Here is a 23,877-nt window from a genome sequence, read left to right on the forward strand (position 1 = left end):
CTTTTTTGGCTTGATGTTGTTTTTTTGTATATGGGGCCTTTCCAATGTGGAGCTTCAGTTACTGCTCAAATTGTTTGTTTATTTTTCTGCTCAGTAGCTGCTTTCAGAGTTGTGTTACTTTGGCTCCTCAGGTGTCTTCTTTCCTGCCATGGCTTTAATGTGACTGACCAGTGTTTGGATTCTGTGAGGTGTCAGCTGTGTTTCTTTGGCTTGATGTTGTTTTTTTGTATATGGGGCCTTTCCAATGTGGAGCTTCAGTTACTGCTCAAATTGTTTGTTTATTTTTCTGCTCAGTAGCTGCTTTCAGAGTTGTGTTACTTTGGCTCCTCAGGTGTCTTCTTTCCTGCCATGGCTTTAATGTGACTGACCAGTGTTTGGATTCTGTGAGGTGTCAGCTGTGTTTCTTTTTTGAAGACTCTCTTATGTATGTTTATTATCCATCACAAGATTTTAAATTAATAACAACATCTCCACAAAGGACTAGTGGAGAATTGGGTTGCCTGGGCTATTCTAATTGTCGCTCTTCGAAAAAGTCAGAATTATTCTCGAGTTCTACCTATGAAGACAAATGATTTCTCCTGTATTCTAGTTCTGTTACACCTGGCATACTCTTTCCTAGTATGTGTGCACCAATTTGCCATTCTTGCTTGGCTAGTGCCATAAACAATGTTTGTACAAGCTCTTTAATTGGAGGTAAATCCAAACCTGACTGTTGTTGCATTAGGACTAATTTGTAATAAATGAGAAGACTCGGTGGATAATTGTCTTCTGGGAATTTTAACTACTCATTCTACTCTTAGTAGAAACACTAAAATCACTTTTGTCTTGATTTCTCGGGGACAGATGCCCTTGGTGCTCAGTAAATACCTGTGTCACTATTAGCATCCTTAAGGACAAGGTGAAGTTATGCTTATTATGGTCTTACTCCAATCACTTGTGATTGTGCCAAACCAAAGCTAAAGCTGTTATAGCTGCCACTTACATGTTAGGTGTTGAGTGCCTTCAGGTGCTCTCTGGATGTGTGACACTGATTGTTTCCAGCAAAAGCAAAGCCAAGTCAGGAGGATGGATTTTTTTGTCCTAGAGTTGGGCTAACTGCCAGCAGGACAAACACACAACGTGAATATATAAGTCACCTGGACAAAAGCTTTAGAACTTTGTGTAGGTGAACATCCACATTAGACTTGTCCACTTTCGTTCATCTGTCATGGTCACTTTGTTTTCTCTGTCCTGTTCACCAGACATGCAGAATCTGCTCATCCTTTGCAAGATGCTCCCCAGGAGAACAGACCTGTCAACAGTGAAGACCGAGAGATGTCACAACACGTATGTGTCCCACTGCAAACTGCAGATGTGGTTGTTTTTGTGCTTCTCAAGAGTTAGGGCTAAAAAAGATGAAGTGTGAAGATCCTGGTACTGCCTAATGCCTTGTGTTTGTAGAGTAGGGATGTACTGACAGCCACAGCTTGTCTTGGCAGCCAGCCTGGTGTAGTGGGGAGGGAACCCTGGTGTATGGTCTGCTTATGCCCACTCAGGAGGCAGTTGAGGGTCTCTGATGCTGCAGTTTGGCAGGAAAAGCAGAACATGATGTTACCTCCAGCTCAACATTCAGTTTGACTTCTCGAGGGCCAGTAGAGTATGGGAAACACTGGGATGGATAGCAAGCCCAAAATGCTGGGAATCAGTTTTGATTCAGGGTCAGACCTCTTAGAATGCAATCTAGTTGCTCAGTGCTGACAGAGGAGGAGCGGACTTGCTTCTCCCCTCCCTGCTCCTCTGGGCTTCTTGAGGGCTTTATTTTGTGCCACTGTGGTACATCAAGAGGGCTCATGCAGCATTCTGACAAACCTGTGTGCGCTGAAAAAGGAGGGACAGTTAGGAGCACCTTCCTCGTGCCCTTTTGTAGGGTGAGGTGTTAATTCAGCTCATGCGTCTCACAAAACTGCACTGCTGGGTGTCTGGATGACTTCCTTTCCCATTCCTTTGCTTTTGTGCCCCAGCAGTGGGACTGCACCGGAGTCAAATTAGCAGCTGTAAAGTGAAGTGACTTGGGACCTAGAATCATAGAATCATCAAGGTTGGAAGAGACCTTTAAGATCATCAGGTCCAACCATTAACCTGTCACTCCACTGTAACCCCTAAACCTTAAACCACATCTTCCGGTGCCAGGTCTAGACACCTCTTAAACACTTCCAGGGATGGTGACTCCACCACCTCCCTGGCAAACCTATGCCAGTGCCTGAGTGTGTTAAATCAGTCAAGCCAAACTCCTCAGTAGCTTCCTACCACAGAAGTTGTGATGAGAGAATATTTGCCTTGTGGTTCTTGGGTGAAACCTGGTGAATGTATTTTGGTGAGGTTTATCTGTGGTTGGGTACTTTCATTATGGGCCTGTGAAGGACATGTGTCAGAAAAGCCCTAACTCTTTCAAAAAGAGTGGGGCAGAGGAGCTGTGGCACATGATGAATTTCTTAGAACTGAGCTAAACCTTCCCCATGGTCAGAAATCTGACCCCAATTCTCATGTAGGGTCATGTCTTCAAAGGACATAGCAGTTGCTCTGTGGGCACCTGTCCACTGTTGATGAAAGCTGTTCAGGAAACTTTCTAAGATTTGGCTTAGTGTCCCAGGGAATTTTTCACTTTTTCCCATGACTGAGCTCCTGTGTGTTTCCATTGTTGGTAGGCCCTTCCCAGTGGTGAGGATGATGAGGACGACAGCGACAGTGACAGTGATGATGATGACGTGAAAGTGACCATTGGCAACATTAAAACAGGAGCACCATCCTACATGTGGGTATTGCTGGGTATGGTGTGGGCTTGGGTTGAGGGAGCTCCAGCAGCCTGATGGGAGTGAAAGTGGGGATGAGAGCTGCTCTGGCTTCTGGGAGTCATGCGAGGAATGACTAACACATCGGAGTGGGATTAGGAGCTGATGGGTAGCTCTGTCCTGCAATTGCTTGTTGGAGAATCCATCTGTAAAATAGGAATGGGAATTCATGGGGCTGATGCTGGAAAATTAACCTACTAATTACCATGTTTCTTGGGGTACAATCAAAGGTGGGAAGTTATGTTTAACTCATCTGTGAAAATGTCCAGAACCAAAATCTGTATTGCTAAGAATCTGCATAAGCTGTGAATTTACTAATTCCCACCTGTCATGACTCAGGAATGGTGAGGCTGGATGTGAGAGTCAGGAAATTAAGTCACTGACTTAAAATTCTGCCTGATTTGCATTGAATAAAAATAATAAGACAGCATTTTTGCTTGCCACTAGCAACCTTCCTCTTAGAGAAATGACTTACCTGTGCTTTGCTGCATGTTCTCCTTTTTCCACTTCATGGATAATTTCCTTCTCTTGTTGTAGAGGTGGTTTCACTCTGATGGATGACTCTGAATAGAAAACCCAGGTGAACTAAAGCATCTTCTGAAGGGTGTCAGGGCTTGAATATATTTTGCATGAGACTCTTCAGCCAAGTGATTTGTTCAAATGCCAATGCAGTGATTCTTTTCCAATAGGGGAACTCCTATGAATCTAAACTTAAAAACGGGTAGAGGCTATGGAGCATCTGCTTCAGGTATTGCTGCTATTTTTATCCTTCACCTTTTGCCATATTTCACTTACCTGGCACTGACAGCTGCAGCAGCTGCAAACTTTGGTCTGTTTGGAAGGATATAGAATTAGCTCATCTTATGTAAACTAGGAACAGTAAGTGCATTTCCTAAAGATAAGTGTTCCTAGGACAGTCCAGGATGCAACAAGTGATGTATTTGCACATCACTGAACAAGGTGATTATAATTTTATTTAAAATCTTAAGAAATGCATTGATTATTGCTTCTTTAGTAAAAACCTAGAATATTTCTAAACCATATTGTTGCACTGGGGCCAAACATGCTAAATTGCTTGGAGAAGGACTATTGCTCTGTGGTCAGTGTCCTGAGCTACTTGCAGTGTAAGATGCTAAAGGAAACACACTCTGGCCTTGGTATCAGCTGTGCATATTTCTGCTGATGAAATCTTCCCCCACGCTCAGTTTAGGTTTGCTGTAAATTGAGCCCTGTCCTTCCACACATGTGAGACTGTCCTTTCGTGGGCTTCACGTGCTTCTTTCCACTCACTGCTTTATACAAACGAATTCTCTACTGAATGAAAAAATAAGAACAAATTTCCCTTGAAGAGTCTGTGCTTGACAGATTTTTGCTGACTCCAGTTAGTCCACTAAAGACTGATCCTGAAAAAGTCTCTTATGAGAAAAATCTGTGTGTCTTGGGAGGGGAAAGGAAATATTTTGCCTGGAAAGAAAAATAATTTAATTTTATTTTCATTTGGGGTAAATTTCATGCATGTTCTAATGATTTACTCTGTCTGTAGTACCAATCTGGGTTGAATTTGCTTCTCTGCTGTTCAGCTGCAAGTGCTGTACACTCTTGGCTGTTTGTTTGTAGAGTGACTGAAGTAATTTTTATTACCAAGTTGATTGTGGTTGCCTACGTGCTGTAAAGGCACTGATTAATTCACAGCAGTGCTTTGGGTTTGACTGGAATAATTTGCTCAGCAAATTAATGGATTAAAGGCAATGCATAAAAAGTAGTAACAGTTTCTCTCTCTCCAAAGCCAAGTTGCAGCCCAAAGGTATTGACTTGGATGCTGCAGGGAATATAAATGGATTGCCTGTGATAGAAGTGGATTTAGATTCATTTGAAGACAAACCGTGGCGGAAACCAGGTGGGGCCTCACACTTCTTGTGGTAAATATTTTCTGCAGTTCTAGTTGTCTCTCTTTAATTTCACATGTAATTTCTGTCCATTTATTGTTGCCAGGGAACAGGGAAGCCAGAACAATGCACATTGCTCAGCCTCTGATGCCTGCCTAGACAATCAGTGGCATTTCCTGATTGATCAAGCCGTGCTGTACCTAAAATGGTCTATTTTATTAATTCCCTAGTTCCAGAAAATATTGCAGTGATAATGTTTGTTGGCCTTAAAGGCAGCTGGGTAGGATCAGGATTTGGGGGTCAGTGATGTGCTCTGTTCCTGTGCAGCAGTTTGCTTGTTCTGTGTCCCATGGCCAGGACCATGACCCTTCCTCATGCAGGTCCTGGGACTGCACACATTGTCATGTTAGGGAGATGTCTTCTCATGCAGGATAGCTGTTGGATGCTCCAAATAAACTGCTGCTTTTCATCTGCTACAGAAGTAATTCAAGGAACAAGAGATCCAAATCTTGTTGTTCTGCTCTCATAAAACATGCTCTGATGATTTTACTCATTGTAGCAATAAGTCCAGTTGCCTCTTCTCAGCAATAATAATTCTCCCCACCTACTCCTCTACTGTATTTATCTTTCAGCAGTATTGCTGTGCTGAGTAAGTAGGGCTTTCATAAGGTTGTCTGTGGTGTGGTTTGGGTATCTCTTGCCCACAACACAGAGTACATAGTAGGTTTACTTTAGGTGGCAGGTAGCTTGTTATTCAACAGCCTTTCAAGTTTAGCTCCTTTACAGTTAATTATTCAGCAAGTTGGTATCTCTTTGAGGGAGGGAGAGAAAGAAGAAATCCTGTGTGGAAGAACTGCTACAGGTTTGAAATGGAGGCCGATAAAATAGATAAGTAAATGTCACTTTGCTGAGTTGGTGCTAGTGCAATTTGCATGTTTGGGTGGTACAAGAGAAAGAGTGGCCAGCCTAGAAGATAAACCTCAGTGCTTAGACCTCACAGCTTCAGCCAAACTCAGCATGGTCAGAGTGTTTTGCTTAGCCTTATGTATCAGCTCTTTGTTTTGGAATTGGTCTGTGTAAGAATATCTTTGCATGGGGGATGTTTGAGGGACACCTCAGGAGGTGCTTTGCATTGCTACCTGGTGGGAGCTGTGCTCAAAGTTAGCTACAGCTGGGATTGTCCCTCTGCAGCTATGTTCTCTGGGCAAGCAGTTTGTGGCCTCCTCTCTTGTTCAGTGTGCTCCTGCTGAAGCACATTGCAGACTGTCAGTGTAAGATAAGAATCTTGGATGACTAATTAGGGTTGTGACCGAACTGTAATTACTTGTGTAGTCTGGAACATATCAGTAAAAAACTTGCACTTTAGATGCCTTTCATGAAATGGCTGAGCCCCAGAATCTCTTCTCAAAACAACCAAGGCAATGATGGTCATGAGGGGAATGTGTAGGTTTAGCTCTGCCAAGGAAATAGTGTAAGATAAGAATCTTGGATGACTAATTAGGGTTGTGACCGAACTGTAATTACTTGTGTAGTCTGGAACATATCAGTAAAAAACTTGCACTTTAGATGCCTTTCATGAAATGGCTGAGCCCCAGAATCTCTTCTCAAAACAACCAAGGCAATGATGGTCATGAGGGGAATGTGTAGGTTTAGCTCTGCCAAGGAAATAGTTCTGTGACACGATGCCATTTTTGTGATGGGAGCTGGAGCTGGCACTCCCGTGCTCTACCCAGCACTCACCTTGTGAACAACTGGAAGAAACCAGTTCGAAAAGTTCAGGTTGGTGATTAAGTGGTTGCAAACAGCATTGTCAATAGCCCATGGACCTGGTGTATTGTGTGTCCCCAAGGGTCCCACTGCAGCTCAGGCTGTGGTGCCGCTCCCTCCCAGAGGTGCAGCCATCCCCTCTGTGGCACCCAGCAGCTCTCTTACAGAACCAAATGAACAGTAAGCTGGGCTCTAGAGAAGGTTTTTTCTTAACTCTTACAGTTTCTTAGTTTCATAGTATGTTAAGGGCTTGGAATGGATCTTAGAGATCATCTAGTCCCAACCCCCTGCCCTGGGCAGGGACACCTCCCACCAGAACAGGCTGCTCAAGGCTTTATCCAACCTGGCTCTGAACACTGCCAGGGTTGGGGCAGCCACAGCTTCTCTGGGCAACCTGTGCCAGTGTTTCATTACCCTCACAGGAAAAAACTTTTTCCTAATACCTAATCTAAATTTCTCCTCTTTCAATTATCACCATTGCTCCTTGTCCTGTCACTCCAGTTCCTAACAAAGAATCCCTCTCCAGCTTCCCTTAGCTCCTTTGGATCCTGGCAGGTTGCTCTGAGGTCTCCACACAACCTTCTCTTCTCCAGGCTGAACAGCCCCAACTTTCTCAGCCTGTCTAGTAGGCAAAGTGCTCCAGTCCTCCTATCAGCTTCGTGGCCTCCTCTGGACTTGTTCCAGCAGTTCAAACAGATAGTTCCTTGTCCTTAATTCCAACAGCTGCATGTCCTTAGTTCCATGTCCAGGACACTTTGAGAATGCAAGTCTGCTAGAATCCCTGCATTAACTTCTGCTCCCTGTCAGGTGCTGATCTTTCTGATTACTTTAATTATGGATTCAATGAAGAAACATGGAAGGCTTATTGTGAAAAGCAGCGACGTCTCCAGCTGGGGCTGGACCCTGCTCCTCCCATCAGCACTGAGAACAAGATCACGGTAGGTGACGTGTGACTCCTGCACAAGGCTCCAATCCAACTGGGACTTGTTTTTATAATCACAGAGATGAAGGTATAAAAGCAGGAGATATGTCCATACCAGACTGTTCTGTGTCCTTTCAGTGATGAGAAATACAAAAATGAATCTTTAAAGATTAAATCTGTCTCCTGAAAATCTCTTCTGTATGGAAGGGATCGTATCATCTGCCTGGCAGATTTGAACCACTACAGCAGCAGCACTGGAGTGATTTATCATTTGGCTTTGAGGCTGGCCAGCTATAGGGATGTCTGGTTGGAAAACCCTCTGGGTGAGAGAGGTGCAGAGGAGAGCTCTGCATCCATGGCTGTTCTGCTTGTTGCTGTTGCCTGCTGCAGTGGTGTGGCTTCCTTTTGTGTTTGGAGATGGCTTTGGCCATCAGCCTTTGCAGAAGTCCATTGGTGGCCAACAGCTGTGAATCAGAACTTCAGCCAAAGAGTCAGTAGAAGTATTTCTAGTTCCAGTTTTGACTTAAGGACCACATGGAAAGGGGTATGAGATTATTAAACCTTTGGACTCCTAACAGGAGACAGTGGACAGCAGCTGAGGCTGGAATGGCCACCTAGTTACCAGAAATGGCTGCTGCCCTGACTGAAGAATAGGTTACTTGTTGGCAAGATTGTTCCTTTTCCTTTGCTGAGGGTTAATCTCTGGTGCTATAATCAGTTGAGAGTAAGAGCATTAAACCTGTGTGTTATGTACTACCTTCACAGGTTCAGCAAGGAAGAACAGGAAATGCTGAAAAAGAAGTGGAAAACAACATCATCAAAACAGAATTCAAAACAGACTTCTTGGCTCTGGTGGGAGGACGCATGAAAGCTGGCCCTCCTCCCAACAGGTGAGAGATGAGCAGTGTTTTTCATTGGGGCAGATGTCCTGAAGCCTCAAACAGAAGCTTTTAAACATCACAAGAAACTGCTGTTGTCACTCATTCACTGTCACCTTCAGCACTGCTCTCCTGAGGGCTGTGCAACCCCTGCCTACCCACTCACCTCTACTTGGTGCTGTCCTCAGTGCAGGGAGGGAATCCTGGATCCTAGGTAAAGGAGCACATCTCTGGGAGTAGAAAAAGAAAGGCAAACACCTCAGCGTTGTGGGCTTATGTTGATGACTGCTTGTGCTTGCTTGGCTTACTCCTACTCCCACGATGTTAATCTTTGCCTCCTGAAGTGGAAGTGGATTAGGAATCTGGCAGCTGATAAGAGGAGCTATTGACTCCTTAACCTATGTGTGATGCTGCTGGATGTGTGGTAAAACAATTGAGTCATTCTGATGGGCTGTCTGCTGGGGAAACCACTTGTTTCTCTTGCTTTATTGACCAAACAGCTTTTGCACCTCTGCCTTGCAGAAACCAGCCTTGTGTTCCAGCTTTATACATTGTCTGAGGACCAGCATAAGCTTGTTGCCCCAGCCCTGGCAGTGTTCAAGGCCAGGCTGGATAAAGCCTTGAGCAAGCTGGTCTGGTGGGAGGTGTCCCTGCCCAGGGCAGGGGGTTGGGACTAGATGTCTCTAATGTCCATACCAATATGTTAATGTACTATGATAAGTTTTAAAGCTGTACTTAGTCTGTTTGCATCTGAGCACTTTGGGGGCATTTTTGCCCACTGTGCAATCCCTGTTATTACACCCATTTGTGGAGGGATTCTTTGGATCATGTTTCTGGGTGTTCAGAGAGACCAAACTCAGTCCTGCTCAGAGCTCTAATTGCTCAGATGTGACAAATGGCTTCTCATTTGCCTCTTGTCCAGTTTGAGTGCTGCCTCTGGAGTTGTTTCCCTATTGGGAAAGAATGCACAAGAGAGGTCTGTCTACTAGCAGGAAAAATTGCTTTTTCTATTGTCTCTGAGCCTAAAAAGATGCATCTGCTTTGTTGCAGGAAGCTGGGTGGGACGATTGATGTGATTGGGGGCCAGGCAGGCACCATCAGGAGAGTGGAAGGCAGACGCCGGGATAAGCACGCCTCGGAGGAGAACCCAATCCAGGTACAGGTTTCATGCTGTCTTGACAAATTTCTGACTTTATTGCTCTTCTGGTGAGCCCTGAGCAAATGTCTGTGTGTTCCTGACCTCCCATGTCCCAGTTTCTATCTGCACATCAGTAGGCAATGTTTCAGCCCTATTGAGGCATATGCAGGTGTCATTCACTTCCGCAGGCTCAGTTCACTGCTGGGTTCAAAGCTTCACCTTGACAGGACTTAGGGATTGTCCTTTAAAGACTGTACTTCCCATTGGAACAGTAAGTCCCAAGGTTCTTTCAGGTCTCCCAAAGTATTCCTCAGGATGTTTGTAGCTAGGAGGCTCTTACGAGATTGTTCCCCTCCACTGTTAGAGTCTCCAGTTCTGCAGTGGAGAATTTTTACCTGGGGCTAGGCTTTCCTTTTACTTTAGTCTTGGCATTATTTGATGCTGCTCACACTGCAGACTGAGGCTGGGCCTGTACTACTGGATCTTGGCCCTTGCAAGAAATAAAAGCCTGGGGTTAAAGCTGGGCTGAGTTCTGAGCTTGCATGCCCAGTGTATAACCAGAATGTTCTGGTTGGCTCCTAGGTAGGAAGCTGCAGTGTACAGGTCTGCCAAAAACTCTTTTCTTAACCTCCTTCTCCTACCAGCCACTCCTAACTCACCAAAACCCCCCGCAACTCTAGATGCAATTCGTGGTTTTGCTTTTACATGTGGTTTTGTGGTCAGTTTATGTTTTTTAGTGGTTAGTTTTCCAAACTTTGCCAACAAGAGGAGTTTACCTAACATAAAGCATTTTCTGGGAAATGGTTGTTGTTCCTTGCCCTTAAAAGCACTGATAGGTCATTTCCAGGTCACTCTGGTGCCTACATATTGGTCACTCTTCCCAGCCATCACCATGCTGCCTGTTTTGGTGTGTGCTCCCTTGCTGCCACCACTGTGAGGTCCCTGCTGCAGGAGCAAAGGGATTAAAGTACTCTCTTCTCATTCCTCTGCCTTCTAAGGTCCTTGGAGACCACGGAAGTAAGCCACAACCCCCCCAGCAGCCCCAGCAGCCATCACAGCCCCAACAGCCACCTCAGCAACAGCCGTTTGCACCACCAGCAGGCCCACCGCCTCCCCCGCTCGCTGGGCCTCCTCCACCACACTTCCTCCACCCTCCTCCTCCAGTTACTTCTGTTCCACCTCCCCTGCATCCTCCAGGTATGTGTTCACACACTGATATGTGGCAGACTGAGGCTGCAGTTAGGAGGTCCCAGGCTTGGAGCAAGTCAAAGGGGTAATGGTTAAGTGCTGTGGGATGGTCGAGCAGTCAGGTAACAAGTCCTTAACATCTGGCCAGGCTTTGTTAGTGTCTCCATCAGCCTAGTTAACATCTGTCCTTGAGTGCTTAACAAATGGCAGCTGTACTTGAAGAAAACCTCTGGGCTTTGTTGCCATGAGGGAACCTTCCAGTGCTACTGATCTATTTGCTTTATTGAGAAATGTAAAGAAATGGGTTCCTGTTTTTCTGTGGAGGAATGTAGGAATTGCTCTCCTGTGTCACATCAGCAGGCTGTTCAGGTCAGGATCCTCTCTGGCTTTGACTTATTCCAAGTGTTTCAAGGGTGGTGCTGGAATTGGCAATTCTGCAACAGCAGCTCTAACAAATAACCCTTTAGTTTTTGGTTGGTTTATACCTTGAAGTACCAAGATTTGTACCTTTCTGTGTTTGTTTCTGTGCACTTTACTGTGCCAGCTGCTACTGCAGGGTGATTCTTATGCTCCTGGCAGTGCCTAGTGTCCAGTGCAGACCTTAGAGCAGTGTTTCATTTTAAAACCAAAATATAAATGAGAGCTTTACCATGGGTTTCTAGCACCAAACAGAAAATAGGACAATAGTGGTGGAGAGAACAAAGAACTTTGCAATGGAAAAGGCCAAATATGCAGCATTTTTTCAGGGGCACACGGTCATTTTTCTGTGCAATTTTTACAGACATATTGGCTATGGCCTAAGACACATTTTTCTGTCTTCACTTCCCACTCAGTCTGTGCAGCTTCTGATCCAGCATGAGTCGTGTCTGTGCCCCTGTTGCTTGTGGCTTAAATAGTGACAGGTTCCAGTGAAGGGGCCATACTCTCAGCTTTTCCTGGTCCTGTGGGCAGAAGTTACCAGGAACACTTCATGCAATAACTCCTGTCTGAGGATTCCTACTGCAGTACTCACTGGTACTTTTCCTAGTAATTTTTCCGTGGTAGCTTTTCCTCCTGCATTTCATTTCAATGATTGGCAAAATCAAGATAGATTCACTGGACTGGAATCTGCAGCAGGTTCTCCTCTCCAGCTCCTTCAGTTGTTCTGAAGACCAAATCAGTTGTTCATAAGGTGACACTTGGAAAAGGAATCCTCCAGTGTAAGAAGGCAGCAACATTTGAAATTATAACATAAAGGTAAAGAGATCATAATTTGGGAAAAATACATATTTTTTAGGCTAGTTCCTGCTTAATCGCACCAAGTTTTCTGCTACTCTGTTTGCTCAAATGTATGAAATTTATTCAAAGGTGTGCTCTGAGGTTTAGCTGGAGGTGCAAAGATGCTATGATTTACCTGTTGTCCTCACCATTTTCCCTGCTTATTCCCACAGGCCTGCCACCTCCAGGCCCTATTCCAGGTAGGTGTTACCTTGCTCTAATAACAGCAGCAGTTCTGAACACACAGGTGGCCTTACCTGAGCATTTGTACTCAGTAACGTGAGAGGATGGCACCAGATTAGAGCATAGTTAAGTTAAGGCTTGATAAACTCCAGTGCAGCATTGAACTAGAGCTCTTTGTCTTATATTCTGGACCTAAATGATCATCTGTTGTAGGGCTTCTTATTTCTGTCTTGTTTTGTCTCTCAAGACAATTCTAGATAGGGAAATAGAAAACTTGAGATGGCAAAAGCCACTCTAGTTTTGAAATGGTTTAGTTCTTGGGCTGGCATTTGCACAGCAGAAGTCTGAGTGACTATTTGGTGCTTTGCACAGGAATTGGGAGTGTGAGACTGAGCAGTACAAATGCCATTTCCAGCAGAAACTTTTGCTCATGGCTGTGCAGACATGCTGAAAACCTGGAAAGAAACGTAACAACCAATCTCACACCTAGGTCAGGAACCTTCTAATTCAGACCTCCTGTAAAACTGGGTTTCTTGTAACTGTAATTTTCTTTTCTACTGGAAATTTTGTCATGGAAGACAGTTGCTGTTGGTATAGCAAAATGTTCAGTGTGATGGCTGTGACCAGATGCTGTCCCTCTGGAAATCCAGGGCAGATGGAGAATTCTATGCTTTGTAAGGGCCAAAGTTACTCATTTTAATCAATGCAGCCATAAAACCTTTGCAGTGGTTGCAGTGTGTCTGCATCCCAAGAACCACTTTTCTGTCTTCCACAGGACTGTAAGGGTTAATCTTTACTCCTTGATGACTCTTGTGTTTAAGATGAATAAGCCAAAACAGAAGGTTGTTTTTCATTTGTTTTTCTTCCCATACCCCTACAGAGCTGGCATAGCTGTGGGGTTTGAATTTAGAGAGGAGATACAACCCAGAAGGAATATTATTGCATTTCAAACAGGGCTTTGTTTAGACTAAAAGGATGCTTTAACTGCTTTTAACTGTAAACAGCCTTGAAGTGTGGTTCCCTTATGGCAAGCTGTGAGATCTCTGTGCTGACTTATCCTTCTGTGTCTAGGGCTGTTCCCGCCACCTCTGGCACCGCCACCAGCTCTCCTCATCCCAACCTTGGATGGGTAAGACCATACCTGGGCTGAGCCATGGGTGCAGCTCCTCTGGAGTGAGGATGGGAGGAGGATAGGTCAAAAATCAGTGCCAGTGATTCCTGATCTGATTTTGGATTGGGGTGAGGGTGAGAGCAGAGTCCGTCGGGAATCCTCCGTGAGTTTTCATATTCAGGACAGAGGAAGGAGTCCATAAAATCTAGGTGTGTGCTAGTGGAGTAGTTGAGAGCAGGTTATTTTACAGATGCTTTCTCTAAAGATTCTCCAGGTAGTTTGTAAGCAGCAGTGCTTCCCTAGGAAGCCTGCCTGGGGCAAAGCAGGACAAGCAGAAAGGTTATGGCAGGTTTGGAAGCTGTGGCAAAGCACCTGCACCCACATGCATTTCTGAGAGTTTGCAGAAAAAATGGGATGAACTCACAGCGCACACAGACCTACAGGACTCCCCCATGTTAGTAACTCACATCCTTTTCTCTCCCCAAAGCCAGCCAGCCAGCTACAACAACAGGCAGCCTCCTCCCTTTGGCTACAACTCTGCAGGTGAGCACTGAACATAACACAAACTGTTGCTCTCTCTTCTCTGGTTCTTGGCAGTTCAGGTTTTTCCAAGGCTGGCAGACATCGTATTTGCTTTAACTTTAAGGTCTTGCTTGTGCCCCAAAAGATCCCAGTCACTAGGAACACCTGCTGAGTCTGCCTGCAGCATGAGGTGTTTGGAGAGCTGAATGTTCTGCAGCACTGGTGGTGCAGTTTTGTGGCTGAGTGCTAAGGGTCAGATCTGTTTTCAGTGCAGACACCCAGCACCAGAGAATCCTCCCCACTGCCTCAGCAATGTGTTCTTGTGCCTGTTTGCACACACTTGTGCTCACCCTCATTCACATTCTCTCCCTTTTCCCCACTCTCAGGTACAAGCACAACCATCCACAACTATCAGCTTGGCATCTCCTCCCTGAGCTTTTGAATCCCTCCTCCCCCTCTCCACCCTCTCCCTTGCCTACAGGCACCCATCTCCTTTGGTTTTGTAATGGAAGAGGCAGTGCCAGGATTTCAGCAGATTTCCTTCCCTGGTGCAGCTTGAGGATGGGTTTGGAGGAGTGGGCAGTGTCAGCTCTTCCTGAGGAGCAGGAGTCTTAAGAGCTGCCAGATGTGCAGCTTCTCAGCAGCTGGCACTGCCTTGGGGTACAAGCTTGCTGGTCCAGCTGAGCAGGCCAGCATCTGGATGGGTAGTGCTGGTGACTCTGGGCTCATCAGGTGACATCCATTATTAATGGTGCCCTTGGCCCTCCCCAGCTGCCACCTTAGACCAGAAGGTACCTGGTGAGAGGTGAGACCTTGTATGGGTGACCAAGAGCCTGGGGCTAACAAAGAGATTGTGCAGCACTGTCTGTAAATACCTGCTCTTGCTTGTGTCTTCCTCATGGAAAAGGTGTTCATGTGTTCTTAGCAAACTGCTGGAAGTGAAAGGGGAAGGACAAGAGGGAGCTGGGCCACTGTCTCCTTGGGTTCAGCTGTACTGCCAGAGGGTGTCTTGGAAAGGAAGGGACATGGGATGCTGTTGGTGCTTCAGATGAGCAAGGATTGTGTGCTGTCTCCACAGATTCAGGTTTCATCAGCTACCCACCCATCTCCACGTCCCACACGCCCTGGGTGACCACAGTGGACAAGGGCACGAGCAGCTCCAGCAGCAGTCACTGGGAGTACTCGGGCTCGAGGCGCGAGCGGGAGCGGGACAGGGAGCGGGAACGGGAGAGGGAACGAGACCGGGACCGGGACCGCACCCCCACCACCAGTGAATACAACAAGTGAGTGGTGCTTTGCTGCTTCTGCTCTCAGGGGGGAGCTCTGGCCTTGCCCTGGAGCCCCAGAGGGTGTCTGGCCAAGGGTTGGTGTTACAGATTATGCCAGTTGAATTTTCTGAAGTGTCTGGGGAAGAGATACTTTGGATCAATAACCAGAAGACAAACTAGGAGCTGGTGTTGCTGGCTGACTTCCTGTGCCTGGTGTCTGGGCTTTTTTGTTTAAATCCAGCAGAACCAGTTACTCCTGCTCTCCACACCTGTGATGTGAGGCCAGTAAATAGAATAGCCCCTCTGTGTTTACTCAGTATTTCACAGCTCAGTGTGAAGCATTGGCTGTAGGAGCTGCTTCTTCTTGTCTTCTAAATGCCACTGTCAGATCAAAGGACAAACACCACTGCTCTGCTCTGCTCTCCTGGAGAGGCTTTTGGGGCAGGGAGTACCATTCACTGGGAGTCAGCCATGAAATGTGAATCCTTAACCAGGAGTTTCTGTGAGCAGAACTGGGGCCACCACCTTGGTGGGGCCTGCTGTGACCTCAGGTGACAGGGACTGAGACTTCCTAAACCCATCACTGGAGTGTTTTGCAGGCTTCAGGCTCAGAAATGTCAATCATCATTCAAAACATGATCAGAGTGCACATTCCTGCCATAGGGTGCTGCCTGCCAGGGAGCTTCCCAGCCTAGGAAGGGAGCAAACAGGGCAGCATTCTCCTCATCATTTTTATTTCCTTCCCTTTTTTTCCCATACAAGCTTCTGATCACTGGGTGTAAGGGGGAGGAACAGAAGACAGCCTTGCTGGAGTTGGAAGAGCTCAGACTCCCACATTCCATGAGCATGTCCTTGCTGCAGCCAAGGCCTGGGATCAGCACTCCTGAGCACATTGTTGGCATTTCTGGGTGATGTGGAGCACACTGGTGCTGAGGTCATGCTTGCCAAAGCTGGACGAGGTGCTGTGCTCAGTGCAGTCCTTTGGAGCACTCCCAGATGATTGATCTTGGATATTTATTTGTCTAGCTTGTTTCCAGGAGTGTCAGGACAATGTTTCAGACTTCCTTTCTCTCAGAGTCTGAACATTGTTTCCCACAGTGACACTTGTTAACCCTTCAGATTTTGGGTTTCAGAAGTGGAACTGTGAGGTGTAGAGGGAAGGGGAGTGTGGGATGTGTCTGAATTAGGGGTACATCATGCCCATTCCTGTATGGGATTGAATGAGGTGCTTTGAGCAGGTAGAGGTGTAGGCAGAAAGGCCACATCAGTTGTGCTCACAGTTTTGAGTTCTGGAACTCATGAGGAAGCAAACACCACTTTAGTCCAACTCACACAGAAGAGTTACAGGTTCCATAGTTTCATAGTATGCCAAGGGGTTGGAATGGACCTTAGAGGTCACCCAGTCCCAACCCCCTGCCCTGGTCAGGGACACCTCCCAGCAGACCAGGCTGATCAAGGCTTTATCCAACCTGGCTTTGAACACTGCTAGGGTTGGGCCACAACCTGGCAACCTGTGTCAGTGTCTTACCAACCTCACAGGAGAAACCTTCTTCCTAATAGGTAATCTAAATTTCCCCTCTTTCAATTTATCGCCTTTACTCCTTGTCCTATCACTACAGTTCCTAACAAGGAGTCCCTCTCCGAGTCCATGTTATCCGGGATGACAGCGTGGTGAGGGAAAATCCAGCACCAGGGGAGGCAGAGTGGTAAGAGGTGGTCGCTTCTGTTGTTTTCCCGTTGAGAAACCTTCTTCCTAATAGGTAATCTAAATTTCCCCTCTTTCAATTTATCGCCTTTACTCCTTGTCCTATCACTACAGTTCCTAACAAGGAGTCCCTCTCCGAGTCCATGTTATCCGGGATGACAGCGTGGTGAGGGAAAATCCAGCACCAGGGGAGGCAGAGTGGTAAGAGGTGGTCGCTTCTGTTGTTTTCCCGTTGCAGGTTTTTTCAGGAGCATCACCAGTACCTCAGCCTGTGATAGAGTAAGAGGTGACAGATTTTGTTGGTGAGGATGGGGTTACAGTCCTGTAAACATGGCCCAGGCCCACGAGGGGGTGTGTTCCTCTGCCTCACATCTGCTTTCTCTCCTCAGCGACGACGAGCGATATCGCTACTACAGTCGGGAGCGCAGCTACGACTTCGAGCGCGACTACCGGCGGAGCCGCGACCGCAGCAGGGAGCGCGAGGAGAGGCACCGCGAGCGCCGGCACAGGGACAAGGAGGAGAGCAGCAAGCACAAGTCCTCACGGCGGTACGTGCTGGGATGAACTGGGCTGCTGATGGGAACACACCTCACTGGTGGGCACAAACATTGATGTTCTTGATGTTAGGAACTGCAGTGATAGGACAAGGAGTAATGGGGATAAATTGAAAGAGGGAAATTTAGATTAGTTATTAGGGAGAAGATTTTTCCTGTGAGGATGGTAAGACACTGGCACAGGTTGCCCAGGGAGGCTGTGGCTGCTCCAACCCTGGCAGTGTTCAAAGCCAGGTTGGATAAAGTCTTGAGCAACCTGTTCTGGTGGGAGGTGTCCCTGCCCAGGGCAGGGGTTGGGACTGGATGATCTCTTAAGGTCCATTCCAACCCCTTAACGTACTATGAAACTGTCTGTTCTTGGGGTGAACTGTTGCCCTGGGTCATTCTGGCTACCTACATCCCGAGATGTGATGCCCAGGAAAGGGCAAGCACAAGGACAGATTCCTGGACTAGTACCTGGGCTAGAACTGTCTGTGACAGGGAGAGGAGCCCTCGGTGCTTGTGAGTTCTCAGCCAGGCAGTTGGCAGCACTGGTCGATGCAGGACGGGTTAACCCATGCTCAGTCTCACATAGAACAGCATAGCTCACACCCTTCACTAAAACACACACAAAGGGAAGTGCAGAACCACAACAGAAGCATCAGCTTTCAGTGCTGTTCTCTCGTGCTCAAGAGCAGAGCTCTCTTCAGCCTGTAATCTGAAATTTCCTCTTGAGCAGGAGGCCGAGCGCTGCGTGATCAGAGCTCTGTGCCCAGTGCCTGACAGTGAGGGTGGTGATGGTCTGCACAGAGGTGAAACATTTCTGAGGCAGAGCAGCATGTCCTAAAATCCCAGTTTTTCTGTAGAAAATGTATCTTTCTTCCTGTGTGAGTGTTGTTCTAGCAAAGCAGTATATCTGGTCCCTGGGTTGAGGCAGGTTCTGTGCTCAGGTCCTGTGTCACTTTACATCTTGGTAATGACTTGAACAGACTTACTCTTGCTCTTTTATTTTTTTCATGCTTCAACTTACGTCCTTCTTTTAGCTGAAATTCATGTCAACTCTGCAGGTAATTACCCTTATTTTGAAATTGATATCACAAAGACTACATAGTGACTGGAGGTAAAAGGCTCTTCTCATCCTTAAGGAGATGAGTAGGTTTTCAAGGAAGAACTGACTGCTGAAGGCTTGGAAACAAAGTGATGGGAAGAAAGACCAGGACCATAATCAAAATTGAATACAAAACAACTGAAAACTGAGCTAGTACCAGATGAACAGACCAATGGCTTTAGGTGGTTTTTTTTCTCAGCTGCTTCTGCTCAGAATCGAAACCTTGGTTTGATTCCTGACTGCCTGATCAGTGTAGAGTTCACCAGAGCAGGGCCAGATCTGCTGGAGAGCTGAATGTACAGAACTGGGCTGGTGCACAAGGTGGGAATGAGACTTTTCCTCTACTCCTTAAACCACACACAGATGCTCTGTGGCTCAAAGCAGTAGGATGGGCAGTGTTTGTTAGCTGAAGCATATGGAGGAATACTGTATTTAAGGCCACTTGGAGTGTGTGTCGGAGTCCCTGCTTGAGGCACACTGAGATTTGAGCCTGTTGGAGGCATCTGCAGGCAGATGAAAGGGTTTCCTTGCAGCTCATTGCAAACTGACCAGTCTGAGGGAAATCACTGACGCTGGTTTCAGTATTAAAGGACAGTTGCACTGTTCCAGCATCACCCACTGGCACATTGTCCACGGGGTGGCTGAAGGTGTGTTGTGGAGAGGCAGCAGCCTTTTATTTTTTCCTTTTGTTTTTCCCTTTAATGACTATGAAACCATTCATTAAACTAGCCCGGAAGTGACTTGAAGCCTGGACCTTTTCAGCCAGGTTCTGCCAGTTTGGTGTCTGTGCTGCTAAACTGGTATTCCAGCTGTACTACAAATTTGTCTCTACACCTGCCTGCCCGTGGGGCTGTGCCTGTTCTGTGTGACCATACAGCCTCCTGTGATCAATTCATCTGCTCATTCCTGCACTCTGGATGCTGATACTCTTCTTAATTCTGCCACCTTCACATCACAGTCTGCTCTAGAGAGTTCACCTGGCCTTTAACCTGGCAGGAGAAATAATAGTGTGGTGGAGAAGCAGCAGAAAATCTCCTCCCAGGAGGGGCCAAACCAGAGCTCCCACCCATCCACCTTCCCTGACAGAGGCAGAGCTGCTCCTGGGTGCGTGGGCTGCCGGACACACTGTGGGCAGGGCACAGCAATGTCAGAGTTCCTCCTGGCTGGGATTCTCCCACATCACTCAGATCCTGTGTAAACATCTGCAGCTATCCAGCCACATCTGGAAAAATGGGTGAGGAGATAGAGGAGTTCTAAAGCACGAAGCTAGTGAAGAGCCAGGTCATGTGTGAGTAAGCAGAAATAGAAACAAGATTTTCCTCCCGTTGGGAAACAGTCTCTTGCTCGGTTGATCCCTTTCTTGCCTCTAGTCCAGAGATTTCCTCAGGGTGGAGTGACTTTAAAGCACCTCTCAGGTTTAGGACTCTTCTTCCTCTCAGCTACCTCAGTGCTGTGTCAGAATTGTTGGAGCTCCCTTTGGAGTGAGTCTGTCCTGCTGCCTGCCCTGCCATGTGCTGACACACTCTGTGATTTGCACAACGTGCCCTGGGAGCAGCCACACACAGTATCCAGTGGTCCTAAACAAACAGGCTGTGGTGCTGCCTGGCACTGCCTGCCCTCAGCACTGCTCTGTCTCCTGCTCAGAGCAGCTCAGAACGCTGTGGCCCTGCTGGGTCCCTCCTCTGGCACAGCTGTGCTGATGTCCCTTTTTGTCCCCTCTCTTCCCCACCACAGCAAGCAGCACGAGAGTGAGGAGGGGGAGAGCCATCGGCGCCACAAGCACAAAAAGAACAAGCGGAGCAAGGAGGAGAAGGAGGCCAGCGAGGATGGAGCCCAGGAGGGCGAGGAGCAGGATGCCAAGGAGTGACCCAGGCCCACCATCAGGAGCTCACTCCTGTGGAACCAGCATGGCATCGGTGATGTTTAGGATGGGGAGGGTGATTTTTTTTTTTTAATTATTATTTTTTACTTTTTCCAAGGGAAGAGACTGCCTGGGCTGCCGTGACGCTGTGGCAGTGCTGTGGGAGCTGAGGCTGCACATGCCCTTAAACTTCCTTTTTGGTTTTGTTTTTGATACAAGACAATACAGCAGTACTAGTTACGAAGCACTGAGCTACTCTACTCATACACATCCCTAGGGAGAACTGTGGTGTATCAGATCCTATGGTTTCTGATGGAAGATGGCTTCAGCTGAAACTAACGCAATTAGGTCATAGTTTTTGGTTCTTTTTTTTGTCGTCATCATCATCATTCCTTTTTGAAAACTAGGACAGTAAGTGTGACTTGAAATTTATTGTCCAAAGAACAGTGTGACTTAGACCCCAAGAGCCAGCTTAGAGTCTGGTGTCTAGTAGTGAAAAGTCATCCCCAAATAAACTTCTTTATAGCTACAAAAATATCCTTTGGTTTCTCCATGGCAGTGTGGCAGGAGGAACTGCAGAAACTGCTCTTGCTGGTGGAGCACAGGGTCCTGCTCCGATCCAGCAGCTTTGAGAAGCTGCCAAGTGCGTTTACACACATGTGCAAAGACTTCAAAACTCTTTTTTATCCAGTGCAAAGATAGTTGTGTCATATGTTACACCTCTCAGTGGGAGATCAGTGAAGACCCAGACTAAGAGCATGAGTTTCTCTTTCACTACTTTTGACTTAACTATTTTATTTCTTTTTTTTTACTAAAAGTTGAGCTGAATAACCTAGTGCAGTAGAGAACACCAAGTCCCAGATAGCAGTTTGCCCTCGTGGGGCTGGCATTTCTATTTGGGTATCACCACCACTCCTGTCCAATGCATTCCTTCCCCTAGATCCCAAAATAAATTCAGTCGAATTCCAAGGTTTCTTTGGACTTAGTATTGGTTGGGGAGGGAGGCAACAGTGATGTTTCTGGGTGGGAAGAACAGGGGAAATAACATTGAGTGGTTTTGATCTGTCTGGTACTTAGGATTCTTCTGTTTGTATGAGTCCACAAGTGTCTCATTTTTCTTTGACTTGTTATTTAAAACTGTCTTAAATATTTGTCCTAAAATAATATGGTTCTGAAATGTTATGTATTTTTGGTATTGTAATCTTGCAAGTCAGAGTGTCATATGAAGCATCACCTGAGACCTGATCCAGGAGACTCTCTGGGAACAGGTTATCCACTGTGACAGTGCCTGTGAAGATCATTGACTGCGTAGAAGAGCTGGGGGTTCTGTTCGGTTTTGGTTTTCATGGTGCTTTCTTAATGTGCTTTGAGATCTTGGAAAATATGTGTGCACTGAACCAGGGGCTGCAGAGCCTGGAATCAGGCTGCAGTGCTCCTCCCTCTGCAGCCACAGCCAAGTTCTGGTGGCACCCCAGGATTTAGGAATAGGTGTCTCAGCCATTGCCTGGTTGGGCAGCAGTGCAAGCTGCAGGAATCCCAGCTCCTGGCACTGTGCAAGGGGAATCCTCCTGGCAGCTTCTCCTGGTGTCAGGTCAGGGTGCTCAGCTGTGAGTGCCCACTAGCTTTCAGAACTTGGGATGAACATGCTTATATCCAGCTGTGGCATGGATGAGAAGGATTCAAGAGTGCTTGGTCTTGCTCCTTGGCACCACACAACAGATGTGCCCACCCTCCTCTTCTAGAGCACAGAGCTTGCACAGGGGAGTGCCAAGTGGGAGGGGGGCCCAGCAGCCTTGCCTCAGCCTCTGTGAAGAGTCTGGATGTGGTAAGTATGAAATATGGTTGCTTTTCTCCAGCACACAAACTGAACTTGCTGGGGCAGGTGGTGGCCCCAGCCCACGCCGAGCTGCCTTTTGCCTGCAGTGGGGTAAGTGCTAGCAAGGGAGTGTTACGCCAAGGTGAGTGGGTCTGGCCCCAGCCAGGGGCACTGCTGGCATCTTTGCCTGCTTAGGTGTCTGTGGTGCCACTCCAGGGGTGGACAGAGCTAATCCACACCCACTCCCCTAATCTATTGCACTGTTTGTGGAGGTGACAGAAGCTACCGCGTCTGTAAATAGGCGTAATTAATGGTGATGACATCCACTCTATATCCCTCACTGATGGTGATGGATAGGGAATGGAGAATCCAGCACAAGTCAGTGCAGCAGCTTCCTCCCGTGGTAGTTGAATGAGATGGACCCAAGTCCTTCACAGATGGTTGCAGGTTTACCCTGCCAGGAGCAGCTGTGAATTTAAGAGAAGTAGTTTGAAATTGTTGTATTGTAATTGAATAGACGAAAAGTGTTTGCCTTTAACATCAGGGAAGTGTAAAGGTAGGGTGCTGGAAATAATCTTTACTTGCATCAGGAAGCTACTGCAGGTTGCACGATGATCCCTGGGGATAAGGAATGGTGACTAATGATTCCGGGAAAGGGCAGTCCTTGGGCTGGTGGCAGCAGTGCCTGCTCTGACTCAGGGCTGGAGCTGAGGCAGAGCCTGGAACACCTCAGGTGCCAAGGAGCACTGGGATGGGGAACTGCAGGGCCAGGGCTGAGACCTGCACAAGTCATTACACAAGTGCCAGGCAGCTCAGTATGGAGAGGAGGGGTGAGGCACCTCGAGGAAACCGCAGGCAGGTCCTTCAGCTCCTGACAGCGCAGAGAATCAGACTTCACAGAGAGTCAGTTAGGCTGGAAGGGACCACAGTGGGGCCATATGGTCCCACCACCCTGCTCAAGCAGGGCTATCCCAGAGCACAGGGCACCAGATTGCATCCAGATGGTTCTGGAATATCTCCAGTGAGGGAGAATCCATGATCTCTCTGAGCACTCTATTCCAGTGCTTGGTCACTGCATAGGAAAGAAGTTCTTCCTCATGTTTAGATGGAACTTCCTGTGCATCGGTTTTTGCCTGTTACCTCTTGTTCTATTGGTTTGCACCACTGAGAAGCACCTGATGTGTTTTCTTGGCACCCACTTCACATAATGGCAGTGGTGTTTGTCCTGGTTCCCTCTTCCAGTCAGGGCATTCATGCTGCCTGGAACAGTCACATCACAACAAACCTTCACCCAGCTCCCACTCTGGATGTGTGATTCCTCTGGGTCCAGCAGCCCCAGCACTGCCTCGTGGCTGCTGAGCTGTGCAGCACATTGAGTAGGGCAGTTCAGCCTCATTAACTAAAGCTTTACGTACTCCCTGGGTGAGCTCTCAGTCCAGTCAGCTCTGAGCCCCATGAGCACAGTAGGCTGCAGGAGCATGACTGAGGGGAAGGGGATGTGGGATTTACTGTGGTTCAGGGTTTTTTCCCAGCCATCTGCTTTCCTGGGAGAAGCTGATGACAATTACACTATTTCCTGCTTCACAGGGTCAGTTTCTTGGAGCAGTGTCTGTTGTTGAGGTGACCTGTTCTGGGGGCATTAGCTGTTACACTGAAAGGTTAAAAACCACACCTGTAATACATACTTTTCAGCAATATTACAATAATTTATAAAGGCATCAAAACAAATGCAACATCTATTAACAAGCTGATTTGGGAAACAAAATTTAAATTACAAGAACATAAGTTGAAGGCACCTTGAAAGGAGATGGAGTAACAGTAAAAATTGTTCCACAGCATCCTCCTCAATCCCACTGCCTGCCCAGCAGCTGCACAGCTCCTTCCTCCTGTACTTGGTACACATGAC

At 47.1% G+C, this 23,877-nt stretch overlaps 1 protein-coding gene across 1 annotated transcript in view; it reads left to right on the forward strand.

The window, feature by feature from the left end:
- LOC103809494 (pre-mRNA 3'-end-processing factor FIP1-like) overlaps window positions 1-20,690 on the forward strand; it is a gene marked incomplete at its 5' end in the record, with an annotated part of 22,519 nt that extends 1,829 nt beyond the window's left edge. Inside the window, 14 exons of the mRNA XM_009082329.1 lie at window positions 1,242-1,326; window positions 2,685-2,791; window positions 3,518-3,576; window positions 4,615-4,725; window positions 7,289-7,419; window positions 8,169-8,293; window positions 9,332-9,437; window positions 10,418-10,616; window positions 12,038-12,064; window positions 13,119-13,176; window positions 13,646-13,701; window positions 14,759-14,963; window positions 17,043-17,201; window positions 20,029-20,690. Of these exons, the coding sequence (XP_009080577.1) occupies window positions 1,242-1,326; window positions 2,685-2,791; window positions 3,518-3,576; window positions 4,615-4,725; window positions 7,289-7,419; window positions 8,169-8,293; window positions 9,332-9,437; window positions 10,418-10,616; window positions 12,038-12,064; window positions 13,119-13,176; window positions 13,646-13,701; window positions 14,759-14,963; window positions 17,043-17,201; window positions 20,029-20,161 (1,561 nt within the window). The remainder of the gene's footprint in view (window positions 1-1,241; window positions 1,327-2,684; window positions 2,792-3,517; window positions 3,577-4,614; window positions 4,726-7,288; window positions 7,420-8,168; window positions 8,294-9,331; window positions 9,438-10,417; window positions 10,617-12,037; window positions 12,065-13,118; window positions 13,177-13,645; window positions 13,702-14,758; window positions 14,964-17,042; window positions 17,202-20,028) is intronic.
- Between the last annotated feature and the right edge of the window lie 3,187 nt (window positions 20,691-23,877).

This window comes from Acanthisitta chloris, unplaced genomic scaffold, assembly GCF_000695815.1.
Source record: "Acanthisitta chloris isolate BGI_N310 unplaced genomic scaffold, ASM69581v1 scaffold44449, whole genome shotgun sequence".
NCBI classification, from domain to species: domain Eukaryota; kingdom Metazoa; phylum Chordata; class Aves; order Passeriformes; family Acanthisittidae; genus Acanthisitta; species Acanthisitta chloris.